General features: G+C 40.9%; 2 protein-coding genes and 1 pseudogene across 2 annotated transcripts; all 3 read right to left on the reverse strand.

Moving 5' to 3' along the window:
• Positions 1-1,302: 1,302 nt before the first annotated feature.
• Positions 1,303-5,231, reverse strand: LOC139949694 (monocarboxylate transporter 12-like; annotated as a pseudogene).
• A 3,680-nt stretch (positions 5,232-8,911) lies between these two features.
• On the reverse strand, positions 8,912-13,203 carry LOC139934005 (monocarboxylate transporter 12-like). The gene is made up of 5 exons (XM_071928260.1): positions 13,153-13,203; positions 11,902-12,153; positions 10,659-10,805; positions 9,419-10,282; positions 8,912-9,039 (listed from the first exon to the last, which is right to left on the reverse strand). The coding sequence occupies exons 2-5, from the start codon at positions 12,110-12,112 to the stop codon at positions 8,912-8,914; spliced, it is 1,350 nt and encodes a 449-aa protein (XP_071784361.1). The 5' UTR covers positions 12,113-12,153; positions 13,153-13,203.
• A 3,634-nt stretch (positions 13,204-16,837) lies between these two features.
• LOC139949540 (monocarboxylate transporter 12-like) lies at positions 16,838-20,505 on the reverse strand. The gene is made up of 4 exons (XM_071947918.1): positions 20,295-20,505; positions 19,657-19,803; positions 17,379-18,242; positions 16,838-16,965 (listed from the first exon to the last, which is right to left on the reverse strand). The coding sequence occupies exons 1-4, from the start codon at positions 20,503-20,505 to the stop codon at positions 16,838-16,840; spliced, it is 1,350 nt and encodes a 449-aa protein (XP_071804019.1).
• Positions 20,506-23,813: the final 3,308 nt, after the last annotated feature.

Here is a 23,813-nt window from a genome sequence, read left to right on the forward strand (position 1 = left end):
TCTGTAAAACAAAACAAAAGAATTCATACAAAATTATTAACAAAAGAATTCATACAAAATTATTAGCAACAGATTTGTGGTTTGCATGGTGAAGTGTTAATATTGCATGTGTGTACCTGAATTGCTTTAAAACTATACCCATGCCAGAAGGCAATCATAATCCAAAGTAGCAGTTACATACATGTACATGAGATATTTGTGTATATGCACATGTGTCAACCACACTTGGTGGAGAAAAACAACAACATAGGTTATCTACAATATCAGTTTAAATTGATAATGTATGAATTTTGCCAACAAAGTATAAAACGCAAGACAAAAATTACCCCTCCCCTCACATTTCTACTGCCTAAGTCAGTGCATGTGTTGTTCACATACATGTATTATAACGTGAATGGAGGTAAACAATAAACCTTGTCCATCATGTTCGTTCATGTTTTAATTTAGTCAAGGATAGCCTTCAACTATTTTTGGGAGCAGAAATAAACTGATCAAACGAAGCATCATTCAGTATAATTCATGAAACGTTTTGTGGCCTTACCAGTCTGTTTTTAGCCGTCGATCATCAGGGTTTGGCTCATCGTCTTCGGCCACGATCATCGTCCCCGGGCTGGTTAACTACATGTACTCATAACACGTCTTCGGCTTCTCTCTCGTCCGGTGAGCTCCCCTTATCGCTAGAGCCCTCACTTTCCTCTGAAGTGCCTCCCTGAAATGCCTTTTCCTCATCTATACTGTGGTTTTCCCAAGACCCGCTGCCATCGGACATTTTCGCTGTTTTTTTGTGTCAAAAAAATGCAGCCTATAGTGTCCGATGTTATTCCACATTCAATGTACATGTAAAATGCACGCATACGATCGACCTGACACACTGTGTACGCTTCGGTACGTGGTGTGACGTCACACACTGTGTATGAATGGTTCGTGGGTCACCGGCTTTTGCCGAAACTGAGTTTTCTGGGTCGGAGTACGCCGCGCGAATTTGTGTTTTTTTTTGCATGAAGGAAAAGGTTTTATCGAATACTACTAAAATATCAGTCCTTATTTTACATTTCTTGTATAAAAATAGTAATATTGGCTATATCAATAATCTGTTATAGTCCATCTTTAAGTACTCTGGAAAACAAAGCAAGCCTAAGCTGCATCTTGATACGCTGTACTATTTTAAAAAAGAAAGTGTAAAGCCTCCGAGGGCCAGCTAGATAAACGACTGCACCAATGTACTGTTTTATGTTTTTGCTTCTTTTTTTTAGGTTCAGGCTTAGGGCACAGTTGGTTGTTGCTCAATTCAAAAATCCGGAGCTAACGTTGGTCCTGTTCTCGTTTTGTTATTTTATCATAAATGAAAAACAACAGGATCGAAATCAGCATGATGCCACTGTACATAATGAGAGCCGCTTGAAAACTTCCTGTCCATTCGTAAATCAACCCTGAAAGCAAACACAACAATAAACATAGTTTTATTTTGAGTGTTAAATATCAGTGCACGTCAGTGTGCTTTTTGCCCACTGTAAGGGGGTGTTTTAAAAATGTCCACCTGATTGTGACCTTTATACTGTGTTCCTTTCGGGAGGGAGAAACGTCGCCTTAGGTCAGCTGCATGACTTCTGGGCATAAGGTGGAATGCTTGAAGCTGACCGCTGTTTCCACAATGAATAGAAGTATTGTCGTCTAGTTACTTAATCACAGTTATTAATTTATTTATTTATTTTGTGAATACGTTGAATCGAAGTCAATCAGGCCATTTAGTAAATGTTTCGGCATCGCACACGGCTGCAAAAAAGTAACTTTATGTAACCCACCTGTTAGCAATCCACTTCCCATCGCACATAATCCACCTAAAAGCGACTGCCAGGACATCACAGCTACGATTCGGTCAACTGACGTCAAAAACCGCACTAGGACGTCACGTGACTGCGTTACAATACCAAGTCCCGTTCCAATGAACCACGTGACGAGCATCTGCACTGGGAACAATATCATGAAAGCTTCGATAAGATATGAGGCAAACATGATGACGCAGCCAAGATACACCCATGTGCATGTAGAAAGCTTCAGTCGGGTGCGATCCAACAAAGGTTCCATGAATTTGCCGAGGAAGTATCCAATCCCGAATGATGTTGGTAACAGCGACGCTTGGTAAGGACTCAGCCCCTGGAATACACCGTGTGACACACCATGTACACCACCCACCCACTGAAGCAGAAATTAACGCCAGTCATTGCTGCAGACAGAAATATAAATCTTTTGTTTGCCAGTATTTTAAAGTCCATAGATGTAAAGAAACGCTGGATGTTCCCCTTAATCGTCGAAATCTTTCTCTGGTGGGATTTGGAAGAAGGAATGTCGTCTCCCTCCTTTGAAATGTCGTTTCCGTCCGCTGCATCGTCTGGTACCTTTTGGTACTGTTCTGTATCTGTTGGTGATGCCACTGCAGGAGCTATAAGCAATTCACCGCATACTAAGATGTGGGAAGTAATACCACCCATTATCAGCATGGTTCCACGCCAGCCGTATGTATCCAGTAGTATCTGTGTCAGGGGACCATACACGATCATCGAGATTGGTACACCTGATGATGCTATTGCAACAGCTACCGAATAGTTCTCACTGAAGTAGGACGCCAGAACACCAAAGAAGGAGAAAAAACTTAAACCTTTGCCAAGACCTGTAAAAAAAGAAAAGTGACGTTTGCTAAATTTTTATTGGAAACAAAAAACACTCATATAAAGGTAATTGAACCACCGACCAACTAACTAATTTGATATGTCTAAACCGGAGGTGCCTTGGGATGCTTTGTAAGGCGTTGTTAAATGGTTTGTAGATTGAGATGTAGACCTTTGGTCTGGTTGAAAGAAATAAGACCAATGGCGTCACCAAATGTTAGAGCGCCCTCAAGCGGCAAACTGAAAACAGTCCAAATACTCTTTGGCAGAGTTGATGATAATATTGTTGATGAGTAATATGCCTATGATATATTTTTTCACAGGACTCGGGAACGTACCGAGTATACAGTGCTAACACACATCGGTGTATGGGTATAAAAAAATATATATTCTTTTACCCCGATGCAAATTTAACATCTATTAGATAATTGTTTAACAATTTGTATACATAATGTCCTTAATAGTACCAACATATCCGACGTCTAAAGCTGTGTATCTGCCAAACCAAAAGTCCGTACTGAGTTGAAACTTGGGTGTATTGTAAGTAAATAACATTACTGCTTAAAGTCACCTGGAAGTCTGGAAGTGGTATTTTGTCAAAGTAAAGCTTTTGTCACTAAAATATGTGTTTTGATGAGTGGAATATGAGAGGGCGCTGTTCGTGATGTCAATCGAGGCGCGATGAACCGCATGCAGTGCGCAAGCTAAAAACATGCCCTCAAAGTTGAAACAATACCTGATTTTTTTTCACGTTAGGCAAATGATCCTTTAGGTTCGTTACGTCTTTCAGGTACCTTCTTCGACTTCCCCACTAGCTGGAAAATTATTGGGATATCGTCATGTTTTAGAAAAGAACTTTTCTCTTCATGTCAAAATGTGTAGTGTATTCCGGATTCTCGAAGCACGACGGCTCGAAGTGTTTGCCGCACAGCGCTGGAAAAGACGTCGGACCGGACAACTTGGCAAACTGACACCATCTTTAGTTGTTTTGCTGCATCCAGTAGCAATACACCTGGTTGACATTGCCGGAAAAATGCAAGAAAAAAACTTTTTCAAACGTACAAACTCACGTCCCGGACTTGAATGTACTTGCACGTACGTGTGTTCGATGTTCGATCGAGACAAAGTCTTCCTCGATTGACGTCACAAAAGGGGTAGGCGGAGTCACCCCCACACAACTTTATTTAATTTGTTAAACATATAATCGTCAAATACAATTACTCAAAAAATTATTTTATTGTTCAGGAACATTTTACTCTAATGTTTGAAGGGGGAAATCTATTTCCAGGTGCCTTTAAATTTGGCACCGCGTGGGTTTTTTTTTTTTTTGGTTTTTTTTTCATGTCGATCATTTATTACGTGTTTTGAGAATAAAACAAGCTTCAATGATTTTTTTTTCAACCAGGCTTGTACTCCGGAAGCCAAACACCTAGTGTTTTTGTATCTTGCTATTATTGTTATTAAAACAACCGAAATGAAATGGGAACAATGACAATCCGGTGCTTTACTGACTGAGGAAATCATTGACACAAATTGTATAGGGGAAGATGGTGTTTAACGAAACCTCAAATCTTCACCTCGGCTATTTGAGATTCGAAGAACGCTGTGAAACAAATAAATGTTGTGACCTATCATCAGTATAAGTTTATTCTAACCTGATAGAACGACAACAGAAAGTGTTAACTGTAACACTGAAGTCGACTGCGAGCCGACGATGAAGCCAGCCGATCCCAGTGCTCCACCGACGATAACAACGCAGCGTCTGCTGCTAACGAGACCATCTATGCTGGTAACAATAGGACCTGCATCCAAACAGTAATGAACCCATAAACCATGGAAGATTCATACGTAAAAACTTGTAACTACCCTTTCACCTAAAACCACTTTGCTATGACTGTCGCAACTAAAATATATAACAAAAATGGCTTCTATAAACGCGGGCAATTATATGAAACAGTTTGATGAACGACTTATTTTCCTGAGAACGTGTGACAAAATGACACGTACAGACACAACATTTGTAATATTGGTAAGCACAACAAACTGTTGCCAGTCAGTCCTTGGTCTATAAAATGATCCACGTTTTCTTAATAATAATCAAACATCCTTGTTGTTCACAAAACACACCTTGTTGAACAGATCATCATTACAAAACTTAATCTGACACCCCTGTTCTCGGCATGCTTGCCTTGGGCAGAATTGATTAAGTCAAAAATACCGTAATTGAACATTGAACTCAAATTGCAAACAGTGCAGGCTCTGCTGGCAATCGTTTTAATTGTTAACTAATGTATTGTTTACTGTGCTTGTTCAAGCCAGGTTCAAATGTTGATAAGGTCACGTAAGTTTCTTACCGAATAGAAAACTTATTGAGTTATACAGGACAGCCATCCAACCAATCATCCACACGTCACTATTGAAGTCATTCTGCATGGCTAGGAGGAGGACACCAAGAGCCTTTATATTTCCAAACGTGATGAAAAGGGCGACAAATGTTGCGCCCACAACGACCCAACCCCAAGGGTCCTCGTCCTGGTGATGAACTGGTCTTCGTTGAGATGCCATAACGCACAGCTGAGCTGCTAAAGTGTTAATGATACTTGTTCCTACAAAATAAAAGGTTTCAATTACATAAGATCGAATATTAGTTTTTGGTTTTTACCCATATATACCGATGTGTGTATACTCAGTACTTTCCCGAGTCCTGTGAAAAAATCACAGGCATTTAACTCGGGTGGGATTTGAACCTACGACCTTTGCAATTCTAGAGCAGTGTCATACCAACTAGACCACCGAGGTTGCCCGGTAGCTAGAGGCAGTTCGAATTCTATGTTACTGCAGATCGCCTAACAAATAAGCATAGTTGAGGGTTCTTGCATTTTCGTTTCAGGAAGTTATAGCAAATTTTTACCGTAGACATTGTTATAAAATATTATAAGAAACTCAAGTTTAAGGGGGTATTTTCCCATAGTTCAAGGCAATTATATCTGTACCACGACACCATAGCACCGGACTTGCACATAGGATTAAATTGAGAGTCAAATAATTATGCAATATTATGCCCATTTATGTGTGTTTTCTTAACTATATGTGTTACCCCCATTTCCCATTGCAGTTGATTCAATCAGTATGATAATAGTAGACCAGACCAAAAGGGAAACAACGGTTAAGCTCATGAACTTACTCACCGGCTTGCACAAAAAGTAGTATTTCAAGTCAAGCTGTATACAGTGTACTCTCGCACACTCTTGGTAATGTTCCATTTGTATTGCACATTATACCTGGGTAAGCGTCAGTGGATGTCCTTGGCTATTATATAACATTTTCCGTTTTCCATCGTGCACGGATGCGCTCCACAAACTAAATTCCCACTGCATACAACAAAAACAAATTCTACTTTTGTTCCAGAAATCCTATAGAGCTGTTACATCTATAGCCTTGCCCAAGGCTCTTAACGCAAGCACCCCACTCTGCATGTCGATTTCGCTCACGCTCCCGTCCTAAATGTAAGCTCTTCAGTCAGTGCGCACCGTTCGGAAAAGTCCTTTCTTTCATTTGCAGCGTATGCAAAACAGTCGCACTTTTGCATATATAATGAGCTTGGAGGGCACATTTTCAAAAAATCATATCGTGAAAACCGAGCCAGCATGTAAAAATATAACAACAGTCGCAGTTTTGCATATATAATGAGCTTGGAGGGCACATTTTCAAAAAATCATATCGTGAAAACCGAGCCATGTAAAAATATAACAACGTGACAGTATGAACGAGGAATGCTTAATTGTAATGACAAAAACCATAGGTGAATTTTGAATTGTTCAGAAATAAGAAATTTCGGACTATAAAAATGATCATCGTTGTACAAAAATAACGGTCTCCGAAAAAGTCCCTTTTGTAGCATTTAACGAAATCGTGCAGACAAACATTAATCATGTGTGTTTAGGTACATTATTCATCTACTCAACCGCAACTGTCGTTGTTTCTGAATCCACTCGAAACAGTCGGGGCACCCTAAGTATCCGTTGCCGTCGGCGCGAACTTTCTCGGTAACAAAATCCGCCATTACTCAATGGTATAATGTGAGCCCGCACGTGATTGGTCAGAATGTGCATCAAGCGTGCCAACTGACTAATCAGCTTCTACGTAACAAAACGCAAGGCACCCGTGGTTTGGCACGATTCCTTGCTCATGTCATGCAATCACGGGGCCTTGTTTTAACAACAAAGCGGTGCCCGACTATTATTCGTTATATTGTGTTTGGCCGGGTTTAGCTTCAGTTATTATCTGATCTGTTTCTTTACGTCTACGAAACCAAAACTGACATAAACGCAACGGACAATAGCTATTCTATTAATATGATGGCCTTCCAATCCAATCCTATGAATCCAAGTATATATGAGTTTTAAAAAGAAATCCTTCTTTGTATTATATTGATTAAAATTAAATTAAAAAGTCTTTCAAAACTCATTTGTTTTCTTTTAACCAATGAAATGTTCAATTCCTGACCCTGGCCTTCTCCCTATTTATTAACTGTGAAATCTCAACTAAAAGCTGGAAAGTTTGGTCAGCTTCAAATTAAATATATTCAATATACAACACACACAAATAAACCAGATGACAAATCTTCTTTTAACTTTGTTAATTTTACATTTATTTTAAAGTCCCTTTCAGCTGCTTACATAAAATAACAACGACATTATATTGCGTTTCTGCACACACGACAAGTTGAAAAACTTGAATGACCACTGCAAAATACAAATTAAAATTACTGGGAAAGTACCTTGGTATATTAAAATAAAACAAACAGAAATATCAGCTTTGTTCATTCAGTTTACTAACATATCTTGTGAAAGAGTCTCCTAGGCGACTAGTGAAATTTATTACTCGACTAGTCGGGCCTCGGAGTCGCAACTTTTACACTAGTTTTCGATGCCCATATTGTTTGGCTCAGGCGCAATATATTAAAGTTAACGCTGAATGGATTGAAAGATTGTGTAACTGGTGAAAAACAATCAGATTGTGTTCCGTAAAGTAAAATAAGACCCTTTTCAAAACCGCGGCTTTGGCATTGGATTCGGCTTCAGGTTCTGTCATGTCTGACACCCCCACGGGGCATATGCAAAGCATGCACAATTGTTAAAACAACCACGGGGCCAAGCTAGTCTGAGCCGAATCCAAAGTTGAAGCCATGGTCACGCAAAGGGCCTTTCGCTGTTGTGAATGGTCGCAAGCGATACAATAGCACTCTGCACTTATGGCATCACTTTTGCTTAAATCAAATTCGTGGAAAATTACCGTTTTCTTGAAAAGTACTCCACTTCAGAGGGAGCTGTTTCTCACAATGTTTTATACCATCAACCTCTCCCCATTACTCGTTACCAAGTAAGGTTTTATACTAATATTTATTTCGAGTAATTACCAATAGTGTCCACTACCTTTAACTCGTCCCAAGTCCCAAGGCGTGAGATATTTTCTTCCACGGTAAAAAGTCCTGGTTTCCCACCTGGGGGTGTTTCATAGGGAGTCGTTTCTCACAATGTTTTATACTATCAACAGCTCTCAAAATGGTCGTTACCAAGCTAGTATTTAAGTTAATAATTTGTTTTGAGTAATTACCAAACGTGTACCTTCTCTTTAAGCAGTTCAGTTTGCCTCTAATTCTGTTGCGCACTGCCACAATTTGTTAGCCATACCGGAATGCAAAAGATTAACGATGCCTAGTTCATGTATAGGCACACGTAAGGCATTTGTAAGGCCTATGTGCACATTTTAGTTGATGCCCGGTATTCTACAGGTAGGCAAACCAAAATACTTAGATGTACAGCTTTTCTAGTGAAAACATTAAGTTTTTTTTACTATTTAAATTTACAAACAACTTCTTTATATTTTTAGAAGGAGGTTCAAGCATATGTTGATGACACTCTTCTTGAACAAGACGCCCTATCTCCTAAAAGCGGGCAGTGAATACTAGGTGGGCCTTCAAGGCCGTTTTTTAACGATCATGGAATACAAGATCTCACGCCATGATGATTAATCCAAAGTTAGGAAGAGTTTGGTGAAATCGAGGCAGGCGACCTGATCAGTCATGAAGTTGTTCAAGCTGCCATTTATAAGAAAGTTTAAAGCCCTCAAGGGCTAGATAAAGGAATGCACCAGTAAACTGTTTTTTTTTTTGTATTTGCTTCTTTTTGGGGGTTTAGGATTATGGGGCGTGGTTCGTTGTTGCTCAATCCAGAAATCCGCAGCTAACATTGGTTTTGTTCTCGTTTCGTTGTTTTACCATATATGATAAACAACGGAACCGAAATCAGCATGATGCCACTGTACATAATGAGAGCCACTTGAAAACTTCCTGTCCATTCGTAAATCAACCCTGTAAGCAAACAACAGAATAAGCATTAGTATAGTTTGTTGGTATTGGTTATTAGTATTTGAGTGTGTGTCAAATGTCACATTCCGTCAGAGTGCTTTTCGCCCACTGTAAAGGGGTACGTCAAAGTCCCCATGATTCAGAAGTTTATAATTGTGTTCCATTCGGGGGGGGGGGGGACGTCAACTTGGTTTGCTGATTAGGCTGCATGACTTCAGGCTAAGCCAGTAGTAGTTATTGTCTATAACTGAATTTAGAAGTAATAGTTTGTGCAACCATGGAGCTATGGTGCAACTCATTATCACAATCAAGGTCAATTAGGCGGTTTGGTCTCGACATCTCGCTTAAAAGCTGCAATGTACACACACGGAATAGTACTAACCTGATAGCAATCCACTTCCCATCGCAGAAATTCCACCTATAGAAGCCTGCCAGCACACCAAAGCAACGAGTCGGTCAACGGAAGTCAGAAACCGCACTAGGACGTCATTTGACTGCGTTACAATACCTTGTCCCACTCCTATTAACCCCGTAATGATCATCTGCACAGGGAACAGTGTCATGAAAGCTTCGGTGAGGAATGAGGCAAACATGAGGAAGCAGCCAAAACAAACCCAGCTGATGGTAGGAAGCTTGAATCGGGTGCGATCAAACAGAGGAGACAAGAACTTGCCGAGGAAGTATCCAATCCCGAATGATGTTGGTAACAGTGAAGCTTGGTGACTGCTCAGCCCCTGGAATACACCGTGTGACACCATGTATACTACCCACCCACTGAAGCAGAAATGAACGCAACTCATTGCTGCAGTGAGATATATGAATCGTTTGTTTGCCAGTAATTTAAAGTCCATAGATGTTAAGAGACGCTGGATGTTCCCCTTAATCGTCAAACACTTTCCCTGGTGAGATTTGGAAGTGGGAATGTTGTCACCCTCCGTTGAAATGTCGTCCCCCTCCGCTGCATCGTCTGGTACCTTTTGGTACTGCTCTGTATCTGTTGGCGATGCTACTGCAGGAGCTTTTAGCAATGCAGCACACACTAAGATGTGGGAAGTTATACCACCCAAGATCATCATGGTTCCACGCCAGCCGTATGTATCCAGAAGCATCTGAGTCAAGGGACCATACACGATCATTGAGATTGGTAAGCTTGATGATGCTATTGCAATAGCAACGGAATAGTTCTCACTGAAATAGGACGCCAGAGTACCAAAGAAGGGGAAAAAACTCAAAGATTTACCCAGACCTGTAAACAAAAAAGCTGGCATTATCTAATTGTGTCACTTGTTATAGATTAGGGAAATTGAAACACGTACCAATTTGTTGCGAATTGATTGCGTTGGGAGGTATTTAGTCTCGTTGATGCTGCGTCTGCTAATATGTTGCTGCTGTTGATGCTAATAGTGCTGATGTTGCTACTGTGGCTGCTGCTGCTGTTTTTGTTGTTGCTGTTGTCGGTGCTGTTGTTGGCGGCGTCGTTGCCGTTGCCGTCGCCATTGCCGTCGTTGTCGCTGTCTTTGTCGTTGTTGTCGTCGTCGTCGTCGTCGCTGTCGGGGTCGGTGTTGGTGTTGGAAAAATAATTGGTGATCATCAGAATGAGTTATAGTCACGTATATTCTTACCTGATAGAATGGCAATAGAAAGTGCTAACTGTAACACTGTAGTCGACTGCGAGCCGATGATGAATCCAGCGGACCCCATTACTCCACCGACGATAACAACGCTGCGTCTGCTGCTAACGAGACGATCAATGCTGGCAACAAAAGGACCTGCATCCAAACAGTATTGAATAACAAAAAAAAATCATTAAAAACATTGAAATAAAAAGACAAAGTACACGATTTTAAACTGCCTCCTACTCACCTCTGATTGTTACGACACTCGTAACAATCGGAGGTGAATAGTGAATAGTATTAAATAGATAAACTCATAGTACTCCCTCAGTAAACGCGCATAACTGTTACAACTGTATATAAAACAAAGTTATTCCCACTGAAACAACCAAACATTTTAAGTTTTCACTGATTTATGTGTTCATCAAACAAGAGGATGAGAGTAACCGTATTATATTGTGCACTTAGTAGCTTAAAGTCACCTGAAACAGATTTTATTTATTCATACATGTTTATGTTTATATGAACAATAAACAAATTATTTTAGTAATTGTTTGTCACGATTGATATGCTAAAGAAATAGGTAAAGTTGTTTTTTGACGTCAATCGAGGCAGACTTTGCCTCGATCGAATATTGACCCCCCCCCCCCCCCCCCCCTCGAAATTGCCTCCTATGCGTGGAGTAAACACACGTGCAAAGTTAATGTACAAGTCCAAGTCGTGAGGGTTTTTTTTCCGGCAATGCCGACCAGGCGTTTTGCTGCCGGGAAAAAATGTTTTTAGCGTGCGCCTAGCGTCACAATTTGTTGTTGGCACAGCATGTGATTCACCGTCCGAGTGGACCTTCCGCTCAGCGGCCATAGCCATAGTGCGTGCAGTCTGCTCTTTGGACCGTAGTTCTGTACGTAGGCATCATACCGATAAGGTACCAGACGTAATGTACGGGGCCAGACTGCACATTTTTCTTCAAATATCGAGCCTCCATTGACGTGACGAACAGCGCCCTCTCGGTTCGGGGCCTACTCTAAAGTTTGTAATTAAGATAAGAACTAATTTTGTGTAGACTTTCGACCCATCAAAAGACATATCTAGTGACACAAGCTTTATTTTAAAAAAATACCACTTCCAGGTGACTTTAATAAATAAACACTGTCATTAGTGTTAATGACAGTTCACACGTATTCATCACACAACATTTGTTACCAACGCGAAACACAAAACTGTATTAATACCAGTCAGTTTTTAGGTTTACCAGAGAAGAGACTTATCGAGTTATACAGAACGGACATCCAACCAATTATCCACACGTCACTACTGAAGTCATTCTGCATGGCTAGGAGGAGGATACCCAGAGCCTTTAGATTTCCGTATGTGATGAAAAAGGCGACAAATGTTGCGCCGACAACGACCCAACCCCAAGGGTCCTCGTCCTGGTGATGAACTGGTCTTCGTTGAGATGCCATAACGCACAGCTGAGCTGCTAAAATGTTAATGATACTTGTTCCTACAAAATAAAAGGTTTCAATTACATAAGATCGAATATTAATTTGGGGTTTTTACCCATATCTACCGATGTGTGTATACTCGGTACTTTCCCGAGTCCTGTGAAAAAAATCACAGGCATTTTACTCGGGTGGGATTTGAACCCACGACCTTTGCAATTCTAGAGCAGTGTCATACCAACTAGACCACCGAGGTTGCCCGGTAGCTAGAGGCAATTCGAATCCTATGTTTTAGCAGTGGGCACTGCAGATCGCCTAACAAATAAGCATAGTTGAGGGTTCTTGCATTTTCGTTTCAGGAAGTTATAGCAAATTTTAACCGTAGACATTGTTATAGAATATTATAAGAAACTCAAGTTATACTCAAGGCAATTATATCTGTACCACGACACCATTCCACTGTCACATGACACAATTTGAAAGGACTCGATTGTTTCATTTTTTTGTTGTAACTTATATCAAATCTTTTCATAAAACAAGTAATACTGTCGACCATTTACTTACGGAAATATGGTTAAAAAACAAAGTATTTATGCCCAGCTTGTTAACTCATTCCCAAAGTAATGTCTATTTGTGCACTTTTGACTGTTTTCCAGATCACAACTTTATCATTCTGTCCAAATATTTTTAAAAGACCCCAATATTAGCATACGACAACTAAGAAGAGCTTGCCATTGAGAAAGAACAGATCTGAATTTTAAATAAATAAAATGCAACCTCGATGCAACCTGCGTCAAAATTTACAGGCTCTCTGCTCTATCTATAGCCTGCATGACAACCATGAGAAATTTTTTAAAGAAAGTACTAATGTTTTAGTGATTACCGGACTTGCACATAGGATTAAATTGAGAGTCAAATAATTATGCAAAATTATGCCCATTTATGTGTGTTTTCTTAACTATATGTGTAACCCCCATTTCCCATTGCAGTTGATTCAATCAGTAGAGTGATAATAGTAGAGCAGACCAAAAGGGAAACAACGGTTAAGTTCATAAACTTACCCACCGGCTTGCACAAAAAGGAGTATTTCAAGTCAAGCTGTATATGTTGTACTCTTGCACACTCAAATGTTAGTCTTGGTAATAATCCATTTGTATTGCACTCTATACCTGGGTAAGCGTCAGTGGATGTCCTTGGCTATTGTATAACATTTTCCGTTCTCCTTCGTGCACGGATGCGCTCCACAAACTAAATTCCAACTGCATACAACAAAAAGAAATTCTACTTTTGTTCCAGAATTCCTATCACATGTATGACCATGCATAAGGCTCTTAATGCAAGCACCCTGCTATGCACGACTTAGTAGCGACCTTTCGTTTTTCGGGACGGTAGCACACAGTACGGTAAAAAATCCTTATTTCTGGTGTTGTGCAACTCCAAAACGCTCCCGTCCTAAAGTAAGCTGTTTAGATTTGTAGCGCTGCGGACGACCGGCCCGGACGGACCATGGACCATAGACCTAGGTCCTAGCTCTATGCATGGAGATGCAATACAAATACATGTTTAATAGAGGGTACTCTAGAAACGCTAGGTTGGTTGCGCCCATGTGAGAGAGAAGGTACATATGCAACACGTCCATTAAAAATGTTAAGTGGCCTCATCTTTCCTGGGGAAAAAATTCGCAACAAGGGATTACTGATTGTGCATACAGAGATCAGTGGGTGCGTTCGTTTAGCATTCCATGGGCATCCCGGTCTGCCCCGGTGCATTCGAATAGCTTTTGAAGTCTTTCCAGGGGCTCGCCCAGGTCATCTCCCAGTGCCCTGCTTGTGGAGTGGGTGGGGCTGGCCTCAGGTAAACGACTTCACTACGAGAGCAGTGAGTGCCGTTCGTATAGCTCTTGTCAGGGGCTCACCTGAGTGAGCACCGCGGGTTAGACCCAGGGAAGCTAAACGGGGAGCAGGAAAACCAGGAAAACCGATCGATGCTACGCCAAACTTCGCTACGTAGTCTTCGTCGTGTAGAGATTGGGAACGCTATTTTTGGTGAAACAACGTCCGGTCTATACGACAACGGAGTGATGTCGTTTGTACACGTCGCTTATACACGTTGTACGGTGAGGGAGCCTTGTGCTAGACTTGATTCAAGCCCCGTTCTCGTGCGAGAGATCCTAAAAATCATATCCGGCTTCAAAATGTAGCTATTGTGATCCCGAGAATGGCCAGGCACTGGGGGCTAGGTTGGGGGATGCCAACCTCGCAAAAGTTGTCTGATGTTTAGGCGATGAGACTGGAAATAAAAGGACCCTCACGGGACTGGGACTTGAGTCAATTCTATACGTCACCGGGCGGTACGCGGTCGAAACATACAGTACGGGAGCACTCGAGCGTGTTCATCCTGTGCTATTATTACTCTCCGGTGTGTGTGCCTACCGTCGCTTATACTGGTGCGGTACTGGTTGCTTGATCCGTGGGGTCGAAGCATGTTTTATCGAGGTTTTTCAACCTCGTACAACGAAGCCGAAACAGTGTACGAGAATGATAAACCATGTTTCGACCCTACGGTATAAAGTGCTGTATATCAAGTAAAGTACCATGCCAGTACATAGATGCAATTCGTGGTCCAACGCTACCAAAGCGGGGTGCTTGCAGTAAAAAGCCTTTGAGCGTAAAGAGCCTTTGACCAGGCTCAGCTGCCGGTCTGCAAGGTATTTCCTGTGCGTTATTTCTATACGGTATGGCACTTTCATTGTACAAATTCGAACCCCGACTTTAAAACTACCGATTTTCATCTCGATTGGGCCATAATTGCCGGTAGATCACCCCTTGGAACAACACGTGATACGTTTGATATGATTCAGACTGGTTTTATCAACTAGTTTTACTCTTTGTTGTAGAATACGCGGTCGAATGCAACCTAGTGGTTACTGTCAACACAATGAAACGCGGGACAATAATGTTATTATAAATTGTATATTTCAGTATAGGTTTGCTCGGTCAAATTCGGCAAATGAGCAGTCAATTTATTTTTCATGCGTTCGAATTAAAGCTGTTTTGATTTTCCAGTTGTTACTGCGTTTCAAATTCAGAATTCGGCCATTCAATTTCGTTTTGGGTCGAGTCAAATTCCTTAAGCACTCTGTTCAATTTAGCGTAGCGTCATTCTTTTTCGTGACACACACGCCTCAAGAAGCGTCTGCGAATTTGAATGCTGCTTTGATGAATTGTTAAATTGAATAATTATTTTGTTAATTCGAATGACGCAAAATTACATTTGACTAATCCCAAAACGAAATCGAATGACTCTTTTGAGTACCATTCGATTTTGCGCGAAATAGAATAGCTTGGTGGTTAAATTGGCTGCTCTTTTTCCGAAATTTACCGAGAAAACCTATATTAAATTAAATCAAAATTAATATTTGAAAAAAGACTCCTTTACAACACATTGGTTGTTTACAATTTACGAATCATGTCGTCGGAAAGTTCTTCAAAATCTCGACAATCGAGTGCGACCCCATTGACCTTGAGTTTCGGTTCCAGCCGAAAGCTAAAAATTACAAAATCGTTATAACTCAAGAACTACTTATTTCATTTTTTCACAATTTGTATACATCAGATCTTTGGCTCTTGAGCCAGCTCCAACTTTTGCACAAAGGTAATAAACATCTGCTTGCTCTTAGTTTGGCTTTGATACCCATCTCAGGCCACGTGACGTTGGTCGCGCAATCGGTCCATTACCAGCTGGAGCTGTTTAAGACCGGTTGGCTTTGAGTGTTGGTCGCGCACGCTCATGTCGTGTGTATCACAGTCTCTAGAACTGGAATAAAATATGACTCGTTCATAAACGGCCGTTTAAAACGTGCCAGAGTCGTGACCTTTTATTGCACAGCCACAACCCTGCCGGTTTTAACGGCCGTTTGAGAACTCGTCGCTACCCTTTTTTTTCCTTATAAGACCTGTCATTGGATATTCATCTCCTGTTTGGTTTTCTTGCGTAACTAAGGAGCAAATTGAATATTTGGCTATATTATTCGCATTATACTTACAAAATAAAGATGGCTGTATATACTTCCATTTGAAGTCATTTGTAATTAAAGGAACGTTACAGAACTGGTAAGAAAAAAAATCGTGAATATCACAGATTTACATGAAACTTACACGGTCTAATGATGATGATAGTTGAAAACATCCCTTGAAATATTTCTGTCTGAAATGTCATATTTGATGTGAAATAATACATCGGACAAACTTGAGAGGTTGACGCTCAATTTTGGCAAGTCAAACCTCAGTAACAGTTCACTATAGGAATAACGGTTTTAAAATGAATATCATCCCACTGTTTAATGCAGAAACAACATACATGAATAGTTGTATTTGAAGCTTAACCAAGTAGTTGGATTAGCCACCAGGATCGTGTGAGTTGTTTTTCCTATCCTGTTTTTATTCCTTTCTGCCCTTTATGTTTGTCATTTTTAATTTATCCACTGTAAAGTGCAATTTAAAGAAGAATTGTATCATATTGTTCCTTGTTTCTTGATTAAGTTTCGTATGGTCATGCTTATCAAAAACAAAATTTATTGCCATCCTTGTTTAAGCTTCAAGTTGGTACACGTAACACTATACTATTTATAAGAAATGGAGCCCCTTAACGGCTAGACAAAGGACTCCACAAATATTACAATTGTTTTGGGGGTTGGTGTCTATTTTTAGGGCATAGTTGGTTGTTGCCTAACCTAGAGATCCGCAGCTAACATAGGTCTTGTTCTCGTTTCGTTATTTTATCATATACGAAGAACAGTATGACGGAAATCAGCATGATGCCACTGTACATAATGAGAGCCGCTTGAAAACTTCCTGTCCATTCGTAAATCAACCCTGAAAGCAAACAACATAATAACATGAGTATTATTGTGATTGTCAATTCTCGTCAGAGCTCGCACACTGTAATGGGAGTCTTAAAAATCTCCACGATTCAGAACTTTAGAACTGTGTTCCTTTGGGGAGGGAGACAAATCGCCTTGGTCAACTGGTAAGGCTGCAGGACTGGCAAATAGAAGGTGCGGGGTTCTAATCCGGGCGAGCTAACCACATTTCCCATAATAGTTAGAATAAGGTTTGTCGTCTTTAGTAACTGAATCACAATTTATACAGTGTGCAATAATAAAATAATCAAAGTCAAAGAGGCGAGTAAGTGAATTCGCATGAAAGGAAGTCGCCGAGGCGAGAAAACACAATGTTTAACGTTGCACATAACATCTCCAAAACCAAAGTAACATTATATTACCAACCTGTTAGCAATCCACTTCCCATCGCACATAATCCACCTATAAGCGACTGCCAGCACAGCACAGCTACGAGCCGATCAACGGACGTCAAAAACCGTACAATGACGTCACGTGACTGTGATACAACACCATGCCCCATTCCAATGAAACATGTGACGATCATCTGCACAGGGAAAAGTGTCATGAAAGCTTCGGTGAGATATGAGGCAAACATGAGGACGCAGCCAAGATAAACCCAGCTGATGGTAGGAAGCTTGCATCGGGTGCGATCCGTAAGAGGAGCCATGAACTTGCCGAGGATGTATCCAATCCCAAAGGTTGTTGGTAACAGCGAAGCTTGGTTACTGCTCAGCCCCTGGAATATACCGTGTGACACCATGTACACCACCCATCCATTGAAACAGAAATCAACGCAAATCATTGACGCAGTCAGAAATATGAATCTTTTGTCTGCAAGTATTTCAAAGTCCATAGATGTAAAGAAACGCTGAATGTTCCTTTTTATCGTCAAAGACGTTCCCCGGTGAGATTCGGCAGAATTACTGTTGTCTCCCTCCGTTGAAATGTCGTCTCCGTCCGCTGCATCGTCTGGTACCTTTTGGTACTGTTCTTTATCTGTTGGTGATGCTACTGCAGGAGCTATAAGCAATTCACCGCATACTAAGATGTGGGAAGTAATACCACCCATTATCAGCATGGTTCCACGCCAGCCGTATGTATCCAGAAGTATCTGTGTCAGGGGACCATACACGATCATCGATATTGGTATACTTGATGCTGATATTGCAACAGCTACAGAATAGTTCTCACTGAAGTAGGACGCCAGAACACCAAAGAAGGAGAAAAAACTCAAAGCTTTACCAAGACCTGTATAACAAGACAATTTACTTTAGTCAAACGTGTCATTTACATAGGAATATTTAATTCCACCGAACAACTTAACTAATTCATCGATTGCATTGGAAAATTTGCAGTGTCTCTTATTGATGCTGCTCACATTTGTTGCTGCTTGTGCTTCTGTATGTGGTGCGGGTATAGTGCTATTGCTGGGGTTGCTGATGTATAGACTTGACTCAAGTTTCAATCCCGTGCCACCCCATGAAAACTACGGTTTTGTGATGCTCTGCATCATTCCCAAACCTGTTCCGCATCCGGGGCAGGGACTTGACGATGTCGCAGTCGCCGGGTATGTAAATGTATTCACTTATGAATATGTAACATTGCTACGTGATACGTTTTGATCAATCAAATGAAGAAAAAAAAAAGACTAGTTCATTTGTCATTTGTGGGTTAAGTACTTAGTTCATGATTGAAATATAATTTTGAATAACCAATTAATTATATAAAAAACTAAAGCACTAAATGTTCATTTGAATTTAAGTTAATACGTTGTAACATACTCTGGGGTCGGTTTTGTTTGCAAAAGATAAATTTTGGGAAGTGCAATAAAACGACTTATGACACCGACACCGCCTGCTAATGAGTTTACCCGCCCCACGCGCGCGCCCCGCGTATAGACGCGTGCCTTACAACGTCTTCTACTACTGTGATGTAGCAGAGTACAATGAATATTTTTACCGACATGGCAGCGCTTCTACGCTCCCATTGGTTTTGTACATCTCGAATAACAACGTGCAATTTGACGACGAGCGCGCACTGTACTGTGTATCTCACGTTGTTTGATAGTAAGTTGGAGCATGTTGGAGTGATATGCATAAAGGACCTCTCACACGAGAATGGGACTTGAATCAAGTCTAGCTGCTGTACTGCTGCTACTATTGCTACCGGTGTTGCTGTTTATAGTGCTTATTGGTGCTATTCATAGAGTTACATATAAGAATTAGAGGGCGCACGAGTGATGCTTCGTGCACAAACGCCAAGGGACCGCAAGATGACAAGCGCGTCATTCTGCACGCGCGTTGAATATGAAATACACGTTTGAGGTTTTTTTTATTGAACGCTCACGCGATGCTGTTTGTTCAACTTACAAAATGGCCGCACAAACACACGCTGTGAGATAGCTGTTTTGTCAACTTAGAAAATGGCCGCCTGCTCGCATACCGGGGCGCATATATAGGCCAGTGCGAGCTCTAGTTCTTATATATAACTCTATGGTGCTATTGCTTCTGGTGCTGCTACTGCTGCTAGCTGATGCCGTTGTTGTTGCGTTGCTGCTGTTTTGGTTGCTCTCAGTTTCGGTCATTAAACATTTTTGGTTAGGTGTTCAGACACAAGCCAGGTTTGTTTTAATATCCAGGCGTTTGTTTATTTATTTGCTTACCAGATAGAATGACAATAGAAAGAGCTAGCTGTAACACTGTAGTCGACTGCGAGCCGATGATGAAGCCAGCCGACCCCAGTACTCCACCGACGATAACAACGCTGCGTCTGCTGCTAACGAGACGGTCAATGCTTGCAACAAAAGGACCTGCATCAAAACAGTAATACATTCATTTAAAAACAAGGAAGATATCATTTTATAGACAGTACACGGTTTGTAACTACCCTCTAACTCAAATCACTTTTCTTGTTGGATTTTAGCAACTAAAATAAACGCTTATTAAACCTTGTCAACGTGCACGAATTTCGCAATATACATAACACTTCAACAATTATTACAATTGACATGTGAACAAATAATAATAAATTAATAATAAACGAATCACTTTTGTTGTACACTCATTATTATCAAATTTAACCCAAAACTTCTGTTCCGAATGATTGCTCTTAGAAATCATTTACGTGTCAATATAATACTGTAATTAATTGGACATCGAAATCGAATTGCAAACAGTACGTGTTCCCTTAACGTTTTTTCGCCTTCTTTTCGAACCGCTTTGAATGTTAAGGTCAGAGTTATATTGTACTTTTCCCATTCAGGTAAAGTTTTTTATAAAGGGCTACGCATAAATGTCTTACCGGAAAGGAGACTCATTGAGTTATACAGAACGGCCATCCAACCAATTATCCACACGTCACTATTGAAGTCATTCCGTATGGCTAGGAGGAGGACACCCAGAGCCTTCAGATTTCCGTACGAGATTAATAAGACGACAAATGTTGCGCCCACAACGACCCAACCCCAAGGATCCCTGTCCTGGTGGTGAACTGGTCTTCGTTGAGAAGCCATAAAGAACAGCTGAGTCGCTTAAATGTAAATGGCACCTGGCACCGTAGAATCTAACGGTTGAAACCAATAGCTAACATCAACCAAGTGACCTGCCTGCTGGGATATACAGGAGCATTTAAAACCCCGGCTGTACAATTGTGAGTACAACTACTTGGCCACTTATTAACATGGAAGGTCATCACATCAAAATTCATTATTGCAATGCGGTCTATTTCCTTTTGTGTTTGACGTCGTACAACTTCTTCACCATTCATTGCGTTTTACATATTGTTGCGTTTCAATAACAAATATTAACTATCGCCATATGGTTGTGCTTTTACAAGCAACTAATAAATGTCGCCAAAAACATTGTTTATTAAGTATAAGCACATGGTGCGTTTGACCCAGTGTGTCCGTTCTGCCTGATAATTTGCCTTTCAACAAAAAGTTCGTGCTAGGAAGAAACTATAAATAAATAGTAATCTTGCGGGTACGACCATGTCTAAATATCTTTTGTTTGATTGTTGGCTCTGAGAAGAGCCGGTTTGGTCTCGACGATTCGAGCAGTATACTTTGTTCGTCTTCAGGAGAATGCTGGACTGCTTGTGGTGGTTGAGCAAGTAGCGCTGGATGGATGCTATTTGGGCGCGAACGATCCAAGTTTTCTGGGCCGGCGATGCGTAAGAGTTGGTTGCTGGCTGGATGTGTGTGCGCAGCTAAAATGGGTGGGCTTGAGGATGAGTGACCTGATGTCGTTGACGAAGAACTGTATGATGTGCTTCTATCTCGATGGCCTCCTGACTCGTCGTTGGTGCCAGGACTGTACAGGTACAGGTGCGATGAGTTTGGCTTGATTCCAATCGATGATGTGGTCATGTTCGTGGGAATGTTTGATGATTGCTGACTTGCCAAGATTTGTACCTTAAACTCATCGGTTTTCAGATAAACCTTAAAATGGGATCAAATTGGTTTTATGCGTCAGTCCTTAAATCCTAAACGTTTTCTTCCACGACAGCTGAAATTGTGTTTATACCGGTTTGAATTGTTGTGTATATACAGTACATAAGACCTCCCTTTGAATATGCATCTCCTTTTTAGTTCTCCTGACTAAAAAACTATGGAACAACTTGAACATTTGGCTGCAACAACAACTTAAAGTCACCTGGAAATATAATTTTTTTTGTTTCAAACATTAGAGTATATGTTTCTTTTAAATTTTAGTACATTGCATTACAAACAGCACTTTATGCATCTGGTCAAGCACACAAAATTATGCAAAAAAACAAAAATCACATGTTTGTTATTTTTCGATGTTGGGATACATCAAGTGCAGGAAATACTAGTCTTCGACAATAATTACCAAATGTGTTCAGTTTAAAAAATAATTGCTTTTTTGTAGACCATGGATGTTATATCTCCATGGTTAGACCATGGCTGAAGAAATATGAGGTAGACTGGTTCATCACAACCTGTACACCATTGTGTGAAGCGATAGTAGAAGAAAAGCAGGTTGTGTGGTCCCCATTTATTTCTCCTCCATGCCACAACTATTTTCATTCCACATACCACCAGTGGCCCAAGGTCCCTTGCGGTCATCGCTAAAGCTCGTGCATGCGCGAGAGTATTTTTCGGACAAAAACACGCCCATTTTATGTTAAACTGCCCACGTTCGTCCTGGAAGAAAAAAATACGCGTCCGGTCCGACGACTTTTTCAGCGCTGTGCAGCAAACACTTCGAGCCGTCGTGCTTCGAGAATCCGGAATACAATACTATGGTGGCCCTGACGGGACACAGCCAGTCGTGAATATTTTTGCGACGTCGTGAATTTATTAACGACAAGTCGCGAATAGTTTTGCAACGTCGTGAATATTTTTACGACTAGTCGCGAATTTTTTCACGACTAGTCGCGAACATTTTCATGACGTCGTGAATATTTCTGCGACTAGTCGCGAATATTTTTTCAGTAGCTTGAGTGTGTAATTACTGTATTCACGTTGACGGCTTAGTAAGACTAAGCTGAAAGCTGTCCCGTACGATGATGGATCCGGAGGAGAATTCCGACTCTTGCAAATCGATGGTGGGTTATTTAAACAAAACTAACGTTGACGTATGGCCCTTACGGTAGGCCTACGAGGCCTGACGTTATAGTTTTACTAGTACTTTAGTAGGAGTAGGCTATCCTATGCTAGGCAATAAACGTTGGCACTTTCACTCTTCAGATAAAACATAACGTTATATGTCACCCGAGGTAAATTTTACAAACAACCCAATGATAAGTTTAATTATAATGTGTTGACAATTTCAGCAAATAAATTTGACAATTTTTACCTGAAATGTTAGAGCAATTTGCGTTGTTATTTCCAACTTTGAAACGCGAGTTCGTTCCGTCACGGCAGGGTGCAACGCATCACGTAATCCCCCACCAAGTTTAACTGAAAGATTAATCCTTTGGCATTCAGAATTATTTGGGTTTGAAGTAATTCAACCTTGAAAACCCCCGAAATATTGATGAAAGTCAGACACTGTTTTTTCGAACTTCGATAACAATTCTACTGGATAAAACATGGGCCCCATACACATAGCTGAGTGGCTACAATCTTCATAGCTTGGCTCTCTACGCGTGCCGTATAAGAATTACACACTCAAGCTACTGAAAAAATATTTACGACTAGTCGCGAATTTATTCACGACTAGTCGCAGAATTATTCACGACGTCGTAAAAAATATTTGCAACTAGTCGTGAAAATATTCGCGACTAGTCGTGAAAATATTCGCGACGTCGCGAAAATATTCGCGACTTGTCGTGAATAAATATACGAAGTCGCGAAAATATTTGCGACTAGTCGTGAAAATATTCGCGACGTCGCGAAAATATTCGCGACTTGTCGTGAATAAATATACGACGTCGCGAAAATATTCGCGACTTGTCGTGAATAAATATACGACGTCGCGAAAATATTCACGACTGGCTGTGTCCCTTCAGGGCCACCATACAATACACTACACATTTTGAAATGATGAGAAAAGTTATTTTCTGAGACATGACGCCATCCCAACCATTTTTCCAGCTATTGGGGAAGTCGAAGAAGATACCTGAAAGACGTAACGAACCTAAAAGAGCATTTGCCTACCGTGAAAAAAAAATCAGGTATTGTTTCAACTTTGGGGGCATGTTTTTAGTTTGCGCCAAGTGTCACTTTCTTGTGTGGCACTGCATGCGGTTCATCGTGCTGGCTAATCCAAGTGGACCGTCCGCACAGCAGCCATACAGTGCGTGCAGTCTGCTCCGTGAACGTAGTTTTGTACGTGAGCATCACACCGATCAGGT

The sequence above is a fragment of the Asterias amurensis genome, chromosome 2, assembly GCF_032118995.1.
Source record: "Asterias amurensis chromosome 2, ASM3211899v1".
NCBI classification, from domain to species: Eukaryota; Metazoa; Echinodermata; class Asteroidea; order Forcipulatida; family Asteriidae; genus Asterias; species Asterias amurensis.

Coding starts and splice junctions, on each gene's coding strand:
- LOC139934005 (XM_071928260.1), bottom strand. CDS start 12,112: ATGGCATCTCAACGAAGACCAGTTCATCACCAGGACGAGGACCCTTGG. Junction 10,806..11,901: donor CTCGATAAGTCTCTTCTCTG/GTAAACCTAAAA, acceptor GTTTGGATGCAG/GTCCTTTTGTTGCCAGCATT. Junction 9,040..9,418: donor GGGAAGTGGATTGCTATCAG/GTTAGTACTATT, acceptor GTTTGCTTACAG/GGTTGATTTACGAATGGACA.
- LOC139949540 (XM_071947918.1), bottom strand. CDS start 20,505: ATGGCTTCTCAACGAAGACCAGTTCACCACCAGGACAGGGATCCTTGG. Junction 19,804..20,294: donor CTCAATGAGTCTCCTTTCCG/GTAAGACATTTA, acceptor GTTTTGATGCAG/GTCCTTTTGTTGCAAGCATT. Junction 16,966..17,378: donor GGGAAGTGGATTGCTAACAG/GTTGGTAATATA, acceptor GTTTGCTTTCAG/GGTTGATTTACGAATGGACA.